The 18302-nt window shown below is 40.2% G+C and overlaps 1 protein-coding gene across 1 annotated transcript; it reads left to right on the forward strand.

The window, feature by feature from the left end:
* The first annotated feature begins 939 nt into the window (after positions 1 to 939).
* LOC146456718 (cytochrome P450 10-like) lies at positions 940 to 17828 on the forward strand. The gene is made up of 9 exons (XM_085092684.1): positions 940 to 1459; positions 9301 to 9500; positions 10162 to 10452; positions 11684 to 11781; positions 12534 to 12700; positions 13762 to 13840; positions 14444 to 14600; positions 15869 to 15912; positions 17446 to 17828. Exons 1-9 carry the CDS (start codon positions 1023 to 1025, stop codon positions 17554 to 17556), a joined length of 1584 nt encoding a protein of 527 aa, XP_084948810.1. The 5' UTR covers positions 940 to 1022; the 3' UTR covers positions 17557 to 17828.
* The last annotated feature ends 474 nt before the right edge of the window (positions 17829 to 18302 follow it).

Genomic DNA, 18302 nt, shown 5'->3' on the forward strand with positions numbered 1-18302 from the left:
ATGCTTCCCGTCCATTGAGTTTCCACTTAAGGTTCACCACTGTTAATGCGAAATTTTGGGATTTTTCGCCATCACTTTTAGGAAGTGTATCATTTGATCTGTTGTGATTGGTATTCGCGTTTCAATGCGTGGAACATCACGTCCGGCAAGTGACAGCGTGCCTTTAAATGTTATTACTATTGCCAATAAACACTTGTGTAACACAAGAGCTAGATGTTGTCCTTTGTCCTAAATAGGGCCTAAAATAGAGGACATTATCCTACACAGGTGTACAGCCCCCGAAATGATCCCGACCCATAATCTCGTACCCAGATCTCGCACGGTCACATTTCGACATTCCCGAACCGACGACTGAGATCGGGGTACGAGATTACCCGACCCAGAGATGATCCCTAGCCCTGAAATGATCCCCAAATTGACCCCGAAATGATCCCGACCCCAAAATGATCCCCAAGGAATTATCGAATGGTGATTACACACGGGACTGTGGATTGCTCAATAATTAGGGAAAGTAAAGACATTTTGGCGTAGGGAGTAAATAGATTTACGGCGCCGATATTAACAACTAAAAGAGAATACAGTAAAGTAAACTTTCCCGTGTGCTCTAAGGAGGAGGAATGGTACTCGACTACTAAACGTAATATTTTCAATGGTGCGTTCAACGACATTTGAGTTATTTACAAATTGGAACATATTTTGTATTTCGGTAAAAAAAAAAAAACAACGTTTAGTCGATTCGTTGGATCTCGTATGGCGGGCCATCGCGGTCAAAAGTGAGTCAATTGATAGCGACTCAAAAGTTCTTTATCATTATATCTTACGCTGTGAAGATATCTCACGCTGTGTGATAATCGTATCTGTTTCTATTGTTTGTTGTCATATGATCAATCTTCGCGCTTCATTGCATTAGGAAAATAAATTAAATTAATTGCAGTCATAGTTGCAATCAAGTGCCCGGACGCGAAGCAACAACGTACGAGAGTTTGAAATAAGTAACTCTCCAATAGGTTGCAAAGCATAAAATGGAGGAAGCAGGTTTTACTCTCATCCTTGCTGCATTATTATCAATATTTGCTTGGCTGTTGAATCCCTTTGATAAGCTCTGCAAAGCATGGAACCGATGGAGTGCTTTGCAGAGCTGCCAACCGAAGAACGTTCGCCGGTTCAGCGAGATACCAGGCCCAGTTGGACTACCTTACTGCGGTTCTGTTATTCAGCACATCATGAATGCCAAATCGATTCAATTGATAGCGACTCAAGAAAGGCTGTTCAAGTATTATGGGCCGATATTCAAGGAGACAGTGATGGGAAAGACTGAAGTTTACATCAAACGCCCTACGGATGTGGAAGCCGTCTTCAAAGCTGAAGGAAGATATCCCAAACTGGCCAGCGATATGCTGGAGGCTTTGCGAGAATATTTCTCAAGCAAGAATATGGTATTGGCGAGCCTCGGCCTGTTGTAAGTACATACATCTCACGCTGAAATTAATAATTGAAAGTCTTTCTCTTAGGAGTGGGAAACCTAGGAAGGGATAACTCGCTAAAATGGCCTCAAATCAGCACAAAATAGCAAACAGACGATAGGCAATACACCTTAGAAGCACAGGTATGTCATTTTTTAGCCTGCGAGCAAGCTCTCTTGAGGGTGGGGGGCGGGAGGGAGAAAGAGGAGAGAGCTTGCAACGATGTCTCAGAAATTTTCATTTCTGCGTTGAATTTTTCAACGCAAAATGCTGATTGGTGGATATTGAATTTGGTGCTTACGTCATTGCTCTTCGCGTGCGTCGTGTTGTCAACACAAAAATGGTGGCGGAGTTTCTATTTGTGAAGGTTGCGAGAATTTCTCTAAATAACTTAGGTTTTCTCTGGAATTAAAACCCGAGCAAAGTCAAGCTGCTTATGCTTCAATTCAAAGTAGCGATGTTCTTGCAGTTTTACCTACGAGATTTGGGACAAGCTTGAGGCCAAATTTAAGTTTTTGTTTGGTGTTTGGCTCAGCCGAAAAAAATATGAACATCTTTCAGCTTACGCCACAAATTAAAGCTTTCTGAATATATTGACTCAATTCCGAGTGCTTCAGTACGGCGTTAGCAGCGAAATGCCAGTTTTTTAGGGCAACGTTCTTTAGAAGCACAACGATTTCTTTTTGATCTGGCACTCACACGTCTGCTTTGCTACTCGTTCACAACATCACAAATTTCACACGAGTTGAGTGTTCCAATGAAACCACATTGTCGATATTGAGAATTGCGTCCTCGTTCTCGGAGACCCGTATGCAAAATTGTGATCCTTCCGATTTCCTTGCACTGCTTCTTTTTTCCCTGGCCGGACCGTGTCAAGTTTTCGACATTTTTTATGTCCAGTAGTTTTGTGGCGTTGACACTGCAGTCGGCAAGATTCGCTTGACCCTTGGGACGACATTTGATTTGTGACCTCGACCTTTTGGTCAATCGGCTTTCAGTGTGCTCACAATTAAGTAAAATCCTTCACTAAATTTTCTGAGTTTTGTGGCACTCGGTAAGCATACTCGATCAGAGAAACTATAGTTTTTGTCAGCAAGGATTCCCGTCTTTCGAAGTGTATATTGTACCTTTCACATGTTTGTTTACGTTTGCTATTGTTTTCGGTTTGCGCTTATTGGCCAAATTCTGACAGCTAGGACAGCAGGGAGCCGCGGGGAGTATTGGGGGCGGCATTCAAATTCCTGAGACATCGTTGCAAGCTCTCCTCTTTCCCCCTCCCGCCCCCCAGCCCCAAGAGAGCTTGCTCGCAGGCTAGTCATTTTTATAAAGAACTTTCTCAAACTCATTTACAATTCATTAAAGTGCCTATGAAGTAGAAATTTTTTGTCATGGTTTGTTAGTTTATGAATTTCTCGGTCTGAATATGTGGGTTTTACTGAACAAAACCTTCTCAATCCGCAATTATGATTCCTGAAAGGTTCGAATTTAGCGCCGGAAAGTGTCTCCATGTTGCGCGCGGCCAAAACGATCGTATTATAAGGTTGTGACGAGTGTCATCGGTGAGGGTAAAAGGAGGCATGAGTTTGCGGAATGGCATGTGGCATGACCTGCGGCATGTTTGCGGAATGACTCAAAGAAATAAATTAACTGAAGAGTGCGTCTCAGTTTTTGGCGCCAATTTTAATATAAGAGCATTAGCTTTTTCCATATAGTTGCGGAAAATGCAACAGATGGGCTGATTAGGAAATACAAGCCTGCAGCTGTGAGAGAACATGCCTGATCGCCCGGGCTGATCGGTGGTTAGGAAGAAGTGAGGGTGAAGAAATCGATGAATACTTTTTATTGTTTACCACTTACCGCATTTGTTATCTAATTCCACATTATTATCCCAGAATTTATTTCACTATAGTTGTGTCAACGTCCAATAAAATATGTGGGTCGTGAGGAAAAATACCCCGCTACCCTCCCCCGCCGGTCGGGTCAATAAAACTTACAACTTACAACTTGACCTGTGACCTACCCACCGAAAGCGCTTTCTTCGCCCGCCGTTTCAAATCACAAATATTTATAGCCAATTTTTTTAATTAAGGGGGTAAATATTCCTCGATGCGATGTTTAACAAATTTTGCCGCTTTTGGAAATTGCATTTGTAAGTTATTCCCGGCTCGCTGTCAAACCAGGTAAGCTTTCAGGAAAAGCTGGGAAGTTTCTTCGCTATTCTTTTATGAAACTGTTGTCGGAACTTAAAAATGCGTTTGGCCTTCACTTTGTCCGAGAATAGTTTTATCAGACGCTGTGAACATTTAACGGTTACATATTGTAGCGAATAACCAAACATTATGGCCCGACATAATGTAATTTATATCGAGGCGTGGTGGGGTTCACGTGATAATCCGGTGGAGGTGGGTCGTACCAGGTGCGGATAGCACCGTAAGGTAGCCAATGAGCTTAGAGCAAATGATAAAGCGTGGTTATGAAATAGAAATTTTCCCGAGGTATTCTTCCTTCTTCTCCTCGCCATCAGATTGAACAGATCCCCAGCAATTTCTGCTCACCAATTCAATATCGAACTACAGCGGTGCTTGGCTTATTGTGGTTTAGACACCAGTCGCTATAAAAGTCATAGTTTTCGTATCGGCGGTGCTTGTCATGCCGCTGATCGGGGCTATTCTGATGCGCAAATCCGTGCTCTGGGTCGTTGGAAATCCGATGCTTTTAAAGTCTATTTGAGGTCGGAAGTTCTTCAGGCGAACTAATGATTTTTGCACATGGGGTTTTTCACGCCACGCCTTTTAACATGGCCATTATATACAGCATGTTAGTTCAGACAGGGGCTGCTATAATGCTGTCACTACCCGTTTTGAATTTGTTAGACATTACTTTCAAAGTCTGGATGCCTGTTGAGTCGGTCAGACACTGGGCTGCGACTCGGCTTGCATTATCACTTCTTTCCTGATTTTAATTTTATTTCTTTTGCGTTCCCGTTCGTTCTACCTTTATTGACTATGTTATTCTATGTGTATTTCCGTTACCCCAAGGGAGCAACGTTTACGGCCTTCAGTTGTTGTTATTCTTAGACTTTTTGCGTTGGTCAGTCATTGGGCTGCAACTCGTTAGACATGTATTTTTCGGTCTCAAGTGATATGTCACTTTTGGGTTCTATCCGCAGTGGGTGGGGATGCCTGTGGAGTCGGTCAGACAATGGGCTGCGACTCGGCACGCCTTCTCACCTCATTACATTGCCATTTCCGTAGTTGAGTGCGAGCTTTGTTTTTTGTTGGGGCTTAAGCCACATAGTGTGGCTTGTGGCGAAATTTTGTCGCCCTATTTATCAACAGGAGATTGTACTTTAATTTTTATTGCTGCTTTATGAGTTTGATAATTTGTTCAATTAAACTTGCCACAAACCGTGGCCAAATTTATTCCAACAAAGTTGTCTGTTATTCTCGCTTCTGGGAAATCTGCTAGAAACAGTGTTTTCAACAAAGCTCGCGCTTTAACTGCACCTTTTGTTTAATGAGAACATGCGTCGATATAAAAAAAATTGGGGGTAGCACTAATCTGCGGAACTGCAGACCGCGGAACCGCGGAACCTGCGGAACCCGCGGAACCTGCAATCTCGTACCCAGAGTCTTCAGGCTTTTTGGTCAGCGGGGCAACGCCGGGAAGACTCTGGGGACATCGAAAAAATTCAATTTTTTTGACCATTCCATTGGTCATCGCAGAAAATTTATCATGCTTTGTTTGTCAACGCGCTCGATCAGACTTTTAAAAACTATTACTTCCATCAAAAGTGAGTTTTTGACGGGCCTGTGCAATTTCCATTTGCAGCATCTGTGCTCTCTCGCATTCTCAAATCGAACAAAATCGAGTTTGGAGAGACAAGTTAAAGCAAACTACGAAATTCTTCGCCTTTTCATTTCGGCGAAATATATCCAAGTACTAAACAATCATTCACTGAAACGTCGCCTTCGAATCGAGCGCGCAGAACGGTAGCGGTAAGGCCATCTTGATCTTCGTCCTCGTCTTATAGGCCTAACTTATCACGGTTTTCGACGCCATATTGACGGGAAGGCAAACAGGCTTCAAATAACAGTGTTTGTATGGAAATCCGATGTCAAATAATTCTCATAAAACATCACTTCTGAAAAATGCATGAATTGGAAACTTTTGGCACAAGGAAAAGGATTTTAAGAAAAAAATTGGAGGGATGTAGCTGTGCCAGAAAGCGTCCAGTCGTGTATTGATCTTTCCGAGACTTTCTCAAAGTCGCTCGCTCTGACGATCGCGCTTCGTGCTCTCTGCAGAAAGCGACAAGACAAAAAAATTTTACCTGAAAGGAGGTTTTTTTTTTTTTTGAATGCGTGAATCTCAGTGATTGATTCAGATTCAGTGTTTATTTTGCCTTTTCTTTAATATATTTACAATTGATTGAGTGGTTAATGTTTAGCGAGGTGAGCTCTAGAAACCACCAGGCTTATAGTTGAGGCCACCTCGTACCTAACAATATATGCTTACATAGTTTGTGCAACAAGTGTGCGGCTTTGTCAATTCAGTGATTATTTTATTAAAAACTCTAGCAGTTTATACTTAAAGTTGGGAAAACTTGTCAGAGAAGTGATTGTAACAGGAAGGGAATTCCAGATCTTTGGGCCTTGGTAAAGAATTGTGAATTTTTTCAGATTAAGTTCGGCAACGATGCACGCGATAGTTGGTGGCAGTTCTGGTTCTATAGCCATGAATTTGACTGTTTGTAAAAAACAAGTTGAAAAACAAAGGAGGCAAAAGGTTGTTATGATAACAGTACATAAATTTCGCTATTTGAAACGTATTGATTTGATAAATGTCTAAAATTTTTAATTTGGAGAATAAAGGAGCAGAATGTGCTCTATAGACCTAATGACCTAATGACCTGTGATGTTGAGCATACGATGGTTAAATCCAAGGCTCTATCAAATCTTCCAAACCCGCTAAAAATACTTGGGAGTAGCGAAGGCCTTTAAAAACCAATTTAGCTCTGAAAAAAAAAACATACATGTACTCGTGTAAGCTAGATTTAAAAAGGCTAAAACGCGCGAGGTGTCGCGTAGACTTGTCACTCTTCAGTGAGATTCATGCATCCAAAAAGAAAAAAAAAACCTTTGTTTCAGGTAAAAAAAAATTTGTCTTGTCGTTTTCTGCAATATCGAATTCGGCGCTGAACTAGAAAAGAAATTTGTGCAGCTTCTATGTTCGACTGTTTTGACTAAAATATGACGCGGATCGTTTGCGGTGATGTCCCTGGCAAATGAGCTCTATTGTATTTCATTTCCATTATGGGTTCGTATGCGAACTTCGAGATATAGCAATGATGGACTGCTAATACAAATCGGCGTTTGGGATAAAGAAAAAGAAAAGAAATAAAAAGACACAAAAAACTAAATTAATTAATAAAAAAAAAAGATTCCCCGAACCCGGCCCCGACTCCGACCCCGCGTTTAACTGACACCCTTTTTTAAACTACCACTGTTATGCACGACTTTGGACGACGTGGGGGAATAGTCGGAGCTGGAGGACCTCAATACATTGACCTTTTTTATGCAGCATTCTTCGCAGTTTCAAAATGTGAGAGAAGTTTTGAATTTTAAAAACTGCGGAACCCCGTCAATACGACCACCTTCGGGCCATGACAAAGAGATCGTAGGCCATAACGGGGTGGTCGGATTAACGAGGTTTTAAAACCAAGGAAATGACTGGGCTTTTAATTCATTCGGGGCACAAAAAAGTGCCGGTCCCAATATCGATGTGGCCGAATAAAGGGGGTGTTCGTTTATACTATTTGTTATCCAGACTCTTCAGGTCCTTCAGATCTCAATATTAGTCACGCAGCGCCATATTTCCCGCTCATGATAAATGAATCATCGAGTATACAGGGTAAGAGAATTGATCCTTTATCGAGGGTTTAAAAGAAGATAAAAGAAGATAAAAGAAGATAAATGTTTATTATTTTCCCTCGTTAAAGGACCAATCTTTTGCCCTGATAAGACTACACGCTGCCACGTTCTTTTTGTCAACCGAAGTCGCAAGGCTGAAAGTGAACATGAAATTTAATTTACATATATGCATAGTTCCTTGAATGCGAAAACTATAAACAGTTTTCATCGAAATCTTCACCCTCACTTCTTCCTAATCAGTAATCAGACGATCTAATCCTCTATTTATTGTTTAGTTGTTTAATATTCGGCTAGAGTCCGCAGCATCAAAAAAGCTGCTGCTCTTACAAAATTGGCGCGAAAACATGACGCGCTCTTCAGCTAATTTATTCCCCGCATAATATCGTGTTTCACATAATTATGCCATTCCGCAGGTATGCCTCGCGCCTCAATCCATCCTCGTATCCAATTTTCTCACCCCACAAAATACGTAAATAGCGACTGGGTACGACTCTGCGGTCATGCTACATGCCATTCCGCAAACTCATTCCGTCTTTTACCCTCACCGTGATCAAACTCTACAAGGCTTTTATTTTGCCTCACCGGGAGCATTCATCTCTTCTCTTCTTAGGCCTCAGCAAAAGCCTATCTGAAAAACTTTAAATGACAAATGCTTTTCAAATGGTTCCATTTGCACCTAACATTTCTTTTTTCCTTTTTTTTCTGTTTATGTGGCGCTGGGTGAAAATCGACCTGCTTTATATACACCTGTAGGTCCTGCAGCGTTGGAGCCGATTTGTCAATTGGGCCAAATCGGCCCGATTAATATTAAGTATAAATTAGCCTTAATATCACCAAAGTTAATATAGGAGAATGGTTATGAAGCCAAACAAGTTTCTTTGTTATATCTTTTTGTTAGCATTTTTGGCCTTGACCGTGCACAAACACCAATAGATTTAGAAATGTGTTGGAGGAACTGGCCAATAGAAACGTTAAAATATACAGCTGTAGTGTGAACGTTAAAACAAAGGATTGTGCACGGTCGCGGCCCTTCCAACATAAATTGCAGCACCATTGTTATCAACTTTGAACATGGCAAGGTTTTATAACCAGTCCCTCAATCAACTATGATATCACGGTAGTCACAGATGTTTCTCGTGTTTTGGAGCAACAATGGAAACACTCAATTAGTTTAGAGGACGTGCATAGGACATAGGAGGTCCTCACATCACAGATTTGAAAGGAAAAAATATCAATAAATTTGTGTACTACTCTAGGTCAACATGATTTTCCCGGTATAATTTTCCATTAAGAAAATAGCTGGGTTTTAATTAAGGTGACACGTACTCGGGGAATTTTCCAGCTGCATTGAGTAACTTATGCGGTAGAAAACATGCTCGACAGATGTTTGTATCTCGATCATTTTTTTTTTCCTGTTTCCTGTTTCCTGCGACGCTTAGCTTTTTCACATTCCATGGTTTACTTTATTGACCAAAATAAGGTTATTCGTATTTGTTTTTAAATCACGGCTCCGGCTGTAGAAGATCGTTTATGTAATGTTTAAAACACGAGCAGAAGTGTTTTATCGGGATTTAAAACCACGAGGCGTAGCCGAGTAGTTTTAGACCTGATAAAACACGTGCTGCGAGTTTTTTGAACGGCTTCAAAAACATTCCTGGAAAAGCGTGTGGTAAGAGAGTTCATAGCAATGATGTTTTTGTGAACGTTGGAAATTAGCATACGAGAAAAACATTAAACACCGCATACTAATAAGGAGGAGGTTTTATCGGGTTTTAAAACCACTGCACGTGATGTTTTATCGACCATTTGATAGGTCAATGGGCTTATGAATTATTAATGAGTTTTGGAATGTTTTCTAATGTGTATATCACTAGTAAAGAGCTCATTATCGTATTTTATACCAGGGAAAATGAAGACTGGGGTAGGTTACGTAAGGCTATGGCGCCAAAACTTCTCCGACCCAGGGATGTGCGAGACAACTTGGGAAGCTTTTGCAACATGGCAAGAGACGCCATTGAACACATGGTGAAAATGAGAGGAACCGCTGGATTGGAAAACGAGATACCTGACCTGGAGGAAGTTCTTCTCAAATTTGCTGCCGAAAGTAAGTTGTAGGTGTCTGACACCGTTTTCTTTGAATACCTTTCGTTACTTATTCTGTGATGGATCAATGCCACCACTTTCTATAAGTATAAACAGTAAGAATGATGGCATGAAACAAGTACTGCATCATTGGTCCAATGATGCAGTACTTGTTTCATGTCATAATGGTGCATGGTAAACATTGGCTTATAACTCCTTCCATCCACAATTATTTTAACTGCCTCCCCGTCCACCAACCCCAACCATCGAATAACATTTTTTCCTGTGACTTCTTGCTCAATGGTAAAAATGAAAACCCAAGTAAAGTTGTCTACAGTTTCCCATTAATCATTTTCCTTCTGGTGTCACAGCTGTGTAACGATAAAAACCTCTTAAATTGGGTTTATTCAGTAAAAGCCAGTAACTGTGTTTTAAAGGACCATTGCGACAAAATAAAAGTTTTGGATCCTGTAGTTAAGGATCTAATCAGCAACAAATTGTAACAAATAATGCAAAGAATAGTTAGGCTAGTCAGGGAATAGAATAGCAATAGTAATTTTTTTGCTATGTGGCCGTGATTTCATCATTAAATGAATATTGCATCGCCATTTTCACGTTTATCCTGAAGGTGATAAGTCTTTGATAGTTCAATAAAATTTGTTGTTGCTTTGCTTTTGTTGAAGCTATGGGTATCGTGGTATTTGATCTCAGAGTGGGTCTTTTTAATGATCCACCAAACGACGAAACAGTGCAGATGGTCAAAGCGATAAATGAGTCCTTCACGCTGATGGGAAAGCTAAACGGAGGATTCGAAAGGCTGCTCTTGCGATACACTAGTTACAAGTCATCCTCGTACAAAAAACTTTGCGACAATCTGGATACTGTTTTGAGAGTTGGCCACGGGTTTGTTAACGAGAGGATGAAAAGACTTAAGGAAATGGCTGATGGAGGAGACGAATTCGTTGAAAATCAAGGTACAATTAACATTTATACCAATGTTGCCATATGATTTACAATTCTATAGTGTGCATATACACTAATTCAGTTTATTTACTGCTTCAAAAACTATTACAGTCAATAAATGAAGATCTCTGGAATTCTGAATGAGAAAGTTCTCGAATAATCCATTTTTTTAGTCGTGTGCTTATTGGCCTGGCCTTTGAATGGAAGCGAGGCTGGAGTTGACATTCTTAATAATAATAATAATAATAATAATAATAATAATAACTTTATTTATCCTGATAAAGGAACCAACAAAGGTTGATAGACTGGTATTAATCGGTGACCAGCACATAAGAAATATATAAAAATATTTACATGAAAAACAGCGGTAAAAAATAGTTAGAAAAATATAACAAAATGAACTAAGCATCGCTTTTACAAATATGATTGGCCCTATCCATGTTCATTAAGTAAGTAAATGTTCTGACCTTACTGCGCCTTTCAATAACATACGGACTCTGAACTTCAACCCCAGCTAACGATTTGTGTTTTTTACTGCCGTCAATCATAATTACGGAGACAACCGACTGACCACAAAAATACAGAAACCGACAAAGTGGATCGAAATCCGCCAATCACAACGCACGAACATGACCTTTTGACCCCGTTGAGCCAAACGTCGTTGTTTTCTAAGAGGTCCGCTCTAGTGATTGACGGCAGTGAAAAGGGAAACGGTTGGCTGAATTTTAAACTTCAGAGTCCGCATGTTATTGAAAGGCGCAGTAAACTGTGCAAGTGTTCTTAGCTCACGTAACTCTCTTGGTAGTAAAACTCGCCGCTTTCGTAGGTAAACGCAAAGTAGATAGAACGACTTTATTTACATATATATGAAAGTAGTGCAAGTCAACTTCAGTCTCGTTTTCGCTAAAAGCCAAATCACTAAGCAAACTGTAAAATGGGCCATTCTGATTGACTAAATTTTTAAAAATCTCCGAAAAAGTTTGCACGTAGCTTAAAAACTATGGAAACCATTTCTTCTTCTAAATTTCATCTTAGATCGAGATAAAATGGAGGACTTTTTAAACAGCGACTGATCACAAGTATTTTACCTTCTTTCTTTGATCTAATTATCCTGAATTTTCTAAATTGTAATTTTCTAAATTGTAGTTAATTTTAGCATATTGTCACTGAAAATCCCCGCAAAGGGAACGTCAAAGTATAATATTTATTGTATGTGAGAGTGATTTCATTTACTGTTTCCAGCTGTGCCTTTGCTGACTTTCCTTTTGACTAAGAGTGAACTGCAGCTTGAAGAAATAACTCTCAACTCTATCATGATGTTCAGGGCAGGAATAGAAATGGTGAGATTACTATACGTACCTACTGCGCAGACATTGGTCGACACGCAACTGTCTCTCCAAGCGTTGTGTGACAACCTGCAAGGCTGATCTGACGCGACAGCGACATGATAGTGGTCTCTATCATGTCGCTGTCGTGTTAAGTTTTCTGCGCAGTCAGATCAGCCTTGCAGTTATTTTAGCTACTTATGTTTATTTTTGGCTGATTAGATCTTTTACAGATCCTCCGTATGCTTGCAGCATTTCCGTTTCCGGTCCTTTGCAGTTTATTCTTTGTCGGAGACCAGCCTTTCTTAGACAGGACAAAAACTTGCTTTTTTATTTATTTAATTTTGTTCTTTTTAATGTTATCCGAAGCTCCAACCGTTAAAAAAACGCTGAGAAGTTACCAGAATAACGTTTGGAGGGTTTGGGGCGTGGTTCTAGACAGGCACTACCATTTTCTGCCGGGTTATTTTACACCCTTTAAAAAAATACACACGTTACCCTCATAAGCTGTATATTACCCCCTCCCACCTCGCCCGCTAGCTGTTCCATCTCTTCCCATTCTTTGGGGCGACATGCACCATTTGCAGCATTAGTCGAAGACAAAAGAACGAACAACAGAACAATGATCCCAGACCTGAAAACCAATGAAGCTGCAGCTTATAAGGATCCAGAGTAATTAGAGCTTTTGAAGGGTGCAGGTCTATTGAACTCTCTGATTTAAGCCCTGTGTAGTTGCTTCTCTTATTATGTTTTTTTTTTTTTCTCAGACCGGGACTTCTGCTCTGTGGCTCCTTTATGAGTTGGCCTGTAATCCCGGGGTGCAAGAAAAGTTGTATGAAGAAGTGTCCACAATAATTGGACCCGATGATGACTTCACTCCTGAGACCTTTGCGAAAATGATGTACATGAAGGCTTGTGTGAAGGAAACATTGAGGTATAAAGGATAAGCATTCTCGTTTAAGACTTCTATATATTTTATGTAACGTGCCTCAGAAATGAAAATCCATTTTAAACGTTTCGGTTTTAGCTAGATTTCATTTGTTAGTTTTACACGACCAATAAGATGTGAAACGTCCTCGTTGTCGGGACAAACATATCAACGCTGTTTACAATAAGATCCCCACACCATATTTCATTAATTTTTGCGGGGCAAAACTCTCCTTTTCCTTTCACAATTGTAACTACTGTATCTCAAATATGATGTTTTAAAAATGCTTGGCCTCTATAATTCTCGATGCACCGTATCCCTGTAAATTTTAGCATAATTGTTCAGTATCCCCTTTATCGTAGATCTCTGTGCTCATATACTGCATCTCTATAACATTTGGCCGAATATCCAGAATTCTTTTATTCTGCAATGGGACCGACCCTGTCGCTTGCGTTTGTAATCTTAAAGAGAACCTACACCTCTGTAGGGGACTATGCGAAAATGGTACGGTTGATTCATGGACGAACTGCCCTGTTTAAATGATGATGATGATGATGATGATGATGATGATGATGATGATGATGATATATGTCCAGAAATGCACCTAACCCTGAATTTGGGTACTTCATATAAAACAGGCCTTTTTGTCGTTTTCATATGACATCATGTTTGATAGAATCGTGTGTCTTTTAGTGGAAATTAAGATTAGGGGACACCTTGTGATGTCTATCATACAGTTCATGAACCCATTAGCATGCATTTCTGGACATAAGTGTGATGATGATGATGATGATGATGATGATGATGATGATGATGATGATGATGATGATGATAAGGATGATGATGATGATCAACTGCGACAACTCAGCGAGAATGGTGAAAAATCAAACAAACTTAGTCAGTGACTATAATACTATCGCCACTATCGTCCAAGGCACCGTTTCTTGCAATAGCTCAATAAAGCTTATTCAAACCAGGGTCAATAAATAAGTCGGGGAAGGAACGAAAACAAGATTACTATGTTGCTTAATTCCCGCTATCAGTTTATTGTTAATTTCATCTTGCAGATTGTATCCTGATCCTCTCCCTTGGTCACGTGTCCTGGCTAAGGATGCAGCGTTGTCTGGTTACCATGCTCCTGCGGGGGTGAGTATATTAAGACCAACCGCGTTTACATTGTACGGGCCCCGGCCAAGCAAGATACCAAATTTGGGAGGTTCGAAAGGGTTTTTGGGTACACGCATGCGTAAACATACATTACTTCGTCAACTGAAGGATCCTCTTTCGACATAAAGGAAGTGAAAATGTAGTGTAAAATCGTCTACGTTTTTACTCTGTTCTGAATGAGTCTAATTTAGCAATTGTAAAACCAAACTGATCACTCCTGGTCACTCCCAACAAACACGAGGAGCACAGAGAACAGTCAGCACTGGAAACAATCTTGTATTAAAAACTAGATTCTCAGTACGACAAACGCGCGTGTTGGAAGCGAGAATGGTTCTATTTTGGCTTCTGGCTAGACGAAAGGGACAGGTTTGTAGCTTTGAGTGTTTTTCCTTTCGAGTCAATATGAGAGCTCGGAAATGTGAGCAGTTTTGTTTTTTTGTTTTGTTTTGTTTGTTTTTGTTTTTCAAAAAAAGGCTAATCAACGTTTAAGAATTGTGTATTAAATTGAAGATGCACCTTGCTAAAAAACAAACAAAAAAAAAGCCTTTGGTGTGAATTTTTTTTTTTTTTTTTTTTGTGCAGACTTCAGTGATATATTCCAATTTTCTGTCTGGACGCGCAGAAGAACTTTTCCCGGATCCTCTGAAATTCAAACCTGAACGCTGGTTGGACATAAACAACAGCGATATCCACCCTTACGCCTCAATCCCGTTTGGACTGGGACCGCGCATGTGCATTGGTAAGTATACTTATTGGTTACTTTACTGTAACAGCTGCTCCAAGTAAACTTCATCTTTGTGAGACGACCCGAAAAACTGTGAGACATAGAATGTTACTTTTTGTTGGCTCACTAACGGTGTTGACACTAACCATGATAGTTAACTATTTCCATTCGGAAAGAAGGCGTCTCAATAGGCAAATTTTACAGTTGTGTGCTTATTGACCTGGCCTTGATTGGAAGCGAGGCTGGGGGTGACCTTGTTTTGATACAAACCTCACCACTTTTCATATGTGAATGTAAACTAGTTAGCATAAGAACAGCATGATCTACAAATGAAAAGCAGTGAGGTTTGTATCAAAACAAGGTCACCCCCAGCCTCGCTTACAATCCAAGGTCAGGTCATTTAGTACACAACTGTAAAATGGCCTATTGAAGTGCCAAACAACCCACCATTTCCTAAGGCAAATGGGATGGCCACAAAAAAACTGGAACAAGTGTCAATAATGGGAAATCTAAATTTAATCAATGTAGATCACGATTCCCGTAACGAACTTCCCAACCAGCAGAAAGGAACTCCTTTTTCAAAGTTGAATTTCCATCCATTTCGGAAATTTTCTAATAGAGCGAAGTAAAACAGCGTGTCCATTTACTCGTCACCGAAATTTCCGGAATTTATTAGCATATTATTCATATTAACCGACATTCGTCGGGGACCTCAAAGTATGATTGAGTACAAGTCTCTCCCTTCCAGTCGAGATCGAAGAGGCCTCTGGGAACGAGATTCGCAACACACAGTGGTGACATATGATAATAGGAACCTTAAGCAGAGACGACGACGACGCCAACGAAAACGGCAGTTAAAAAATTACCTTCGCGTTTTCTGAATAAATTCGCGATGATTTCTACTCATCTAGTTTGTGTAATGTGGCCCAACTGTCCAGGAGCTAACGTCGCACGGGCGGCTGTAAAGTTCAGCACGAGAAAGGAAAATTAATTATCATGCGTTCACGTTCTCCATAAAACCTTGAATGTGGTCTTTTCACGTCGTTATTTTGAAGAGGACGGCAAAGAAATGTACCAAAGTTTATAACGCACTTGCAGAGCCAGTGTTTTGTTAATTAAAACTATTGTTTCCTGACCTTCTCGTTGCCGTCGTCGTCGTCGCTACTTAAGGTCCCTTATGTGACCAGTGTCAACACCAGACTTCGGAGATCGACTTTTGACACACAGCAGAAATTTGCTGATTAACTGCTGCTCCTATTAATCGTTAATTTTGTTTGTTGCAGGGCGGCGTTTAGCGGAGACTGAGCTCTACTTGTTGGCGGCGAAGGTAAGAATACCTTGGATAAATAAAGTTTTTATGTTTTATGTTTTATAAGAAGAGTGGAGGTCTCAACACGAGGAAGCATTAGTTTTAGTTTTAGTTTTTCGTTTTTGGACTCGCCGACAAACGGAATATTAAAAGTTGAACTGATTATGAGAATGGTGCATCTCTGCTTTTGCCAACTGTCAAAACTGGTTGGTTTGTATAGGTAATCACATGATTCCGAGTGCAATTTGGAATAAATGAGGACGAGCAAAATTTTAAAAGGCTAACAAAATTGCACGAGCCCGCAGGGCGAGTGCAATTTGTGGTCTTTTAAAATTTTACAAGTGCTTATTTATTCCAAATTGCACGCGAGAAATCATGTGATTACTTTTTAATAATATACATACAAAAATTTCACATGAGCTTTTGTTTATTTCTTGTCCGTCAGCTTATGCTCCGCCTACATGTCTTTGACTGGTTTCAAAAATGACAAGCTTGGTTGACATACATGTTCATACGTACGGAAAACATGCTAAAAATACCTGCACTCTAAAAAGAGCAAGTTTTCAAATCACAAAGCCGATTTAAAGTCAATGTTAAAAGAAGTCTGAAGTCAATTACCGTCCTCGGCATGTTTTCGAACTGACTGGATTTCAGGCCGGGCCGGGGCTCCAGACTGGCGTGTTTTAGTCTGGTTCTCAATGAATTTAACGTTTGTTTTCGTCCAAGCCGACATGGAAATCTTCAACATGATGCTCTACGCCAAAATATTGAGTCATGAGCTACCAAACCGTTTGTACCAGGACTTGTGCTTCAAAGCGTTTTGCTTTTCAACAGCTCATTTAATTCAGTGTTTGTCAGACTTCCGAGACTTGTTCAGCCGCTTGACTTTAAGCCAACTTTGTTTTCGCAGTAGTCGAGCTTTACCTTCAAGAACTTGCTTCGAACCTTTTTACTCTTGGTTTCTAATTGTGGAGTATTTATAACCTTACCTTCTTAGGTAACGTTTAATTGCAGTGCGAAGACTGCCATGCTCGTATAGTCTTTCCCGTCTTCTTTGCGCACATCCTCGAGAATTTTGTTGACTGCCTCCGGCTCATAGTTTTCAATATTTTGGTCGTAGCCCTTTTCTGCTGTCCAAGACCTCCTAACTTTTAGCCTGTTGTTTGTGCTTTGTTGAGTTTCTTTGCATTTTCCTTTAAACTTCGAATTAAAATGCTGTTACTCTATTCAAACCTGTTCGCCATTTTGTTTCCAGACAGCCGATTTGCAAATTCGCGTACCTGTCAATCATTTTAATTTCACCTTTGTTGCACTAATTTCAACTTTCTGCACTCAATTTCACATTTCTGCACTACATTTAGGATAAATTGAGCCGCTCTTCACCAATCAGATTGGAGAAATTTTTGTATGTATATTATTAAAGGTCAAACAATGCCGGACTGCGCTGGCAATAGCTCGAGTGGGGTGCGAGGCAGGCAGTGAAAATTATGTTCTTATTTAGTGCTTATAAAGTGCTTATACATGTACGTTTGTTTTTATTTCTGATGGCAGGTCATTCAGCGGTTTGTGTTGGAGTATCACGAGGAACCAGTTGGATTAACAAGTGAATTTCTTATTGTTCCTGACCGACCAATGAGAATTAAGTTCATTGACCGCGAATGATTAGTTTCCATGCAGAGCCAGGGAGGACACTCTGTGGTTCTTGTTTGACGTACTAGCCGTTAAAAAACAGGATTAAAGTCGCCGATACTTGTTTTAGCATTGTACACTAGCAATTTTCACCTGCTTTCGTAGGTATTTCTCGTGTCTGTGTAACAAGTTAGCTTTTTTATTTTTTTTACCGAATCTCGATAAGTTTATTTTCGAATTGCAGGATGGATGACTAACTTGCTTGTATTTTGAGATCGAGTGAATAAACCAAACCTTTACTGGCAGTTCTGAGTTCTAAGCTCTTGTCATAATCATTAACCAAGATGTATTTCATATAAGTCCTAGATATCCGATTTACGCGACTCATGATAGTCACCGAGTATTCTTATTCACGAAAAGGCCAGTGAACTTACTCGCTTTCATCTGGGGTCCTCAAAATTGCCCTTTTTGCTTTTTTGGTCACCTCGGTATAAAATAGCCCATAATATACTAGGAGTTTCAATGTGGAAGAGAAAGTATTTAAGTGCTGGCGTTATCTAGAGCTGGAAGAAAGCACTTATAATACAATAATGCGAAAGGACGAAATTGACGTATTCATGAATCCCTGTCGGCGTTTTCAATATTTTATGTTCTTCAGAAATCGCACGCAGCCTTTCAGCAATGCAGACGCACTTTGAAGAATGTTCAGCTGCAACGAGCAAACGACAATATAAGACGGTCATTTAATACTGGGCTGAGGTCGAGAATTTTGTTTTGTT

Source organism: Pavona decussata, unplaced genomic scaffold, assembly GCF_977016875.1.
Source record: "Pavona decussata unplaced genomic scaffold, jaPavDecu1.1 SCAFFOLD_254, whole genome shotgun sequence".
In the NCBI taxonomy this organism is placed as follows: Eukaryota; Metazoa; Cnidaria; class Anthozoa; order Scleractinia; family Agariciidae; genus Pavona; species Pavona decussata.

Bases quoted from the DNA above. Each gene is read 5' to 3' on its own strand.
- LOC146456718 (XM_085092684.1), top strand. From the start codon at position 1,023: ATGGAGGAAGCAGGTTTTACTCTCATCCTTGCTGCATTATTATCAATA. The intron at 9,501-10,161 runs GTAAGTTGTAGG...CTTTTGTTGAAG, and splicing joins TCTCAAATTTGCTGCCGAAA to CTATGGGTATCGTGGTATTT. The intron at 12,701-13,761 runs GTATAAAGGATA...TTCATCTTGCAG, and splicing joins TGTGTGAAGGAAACATTGAG to ATTGTATCCTGATCCTCTCC.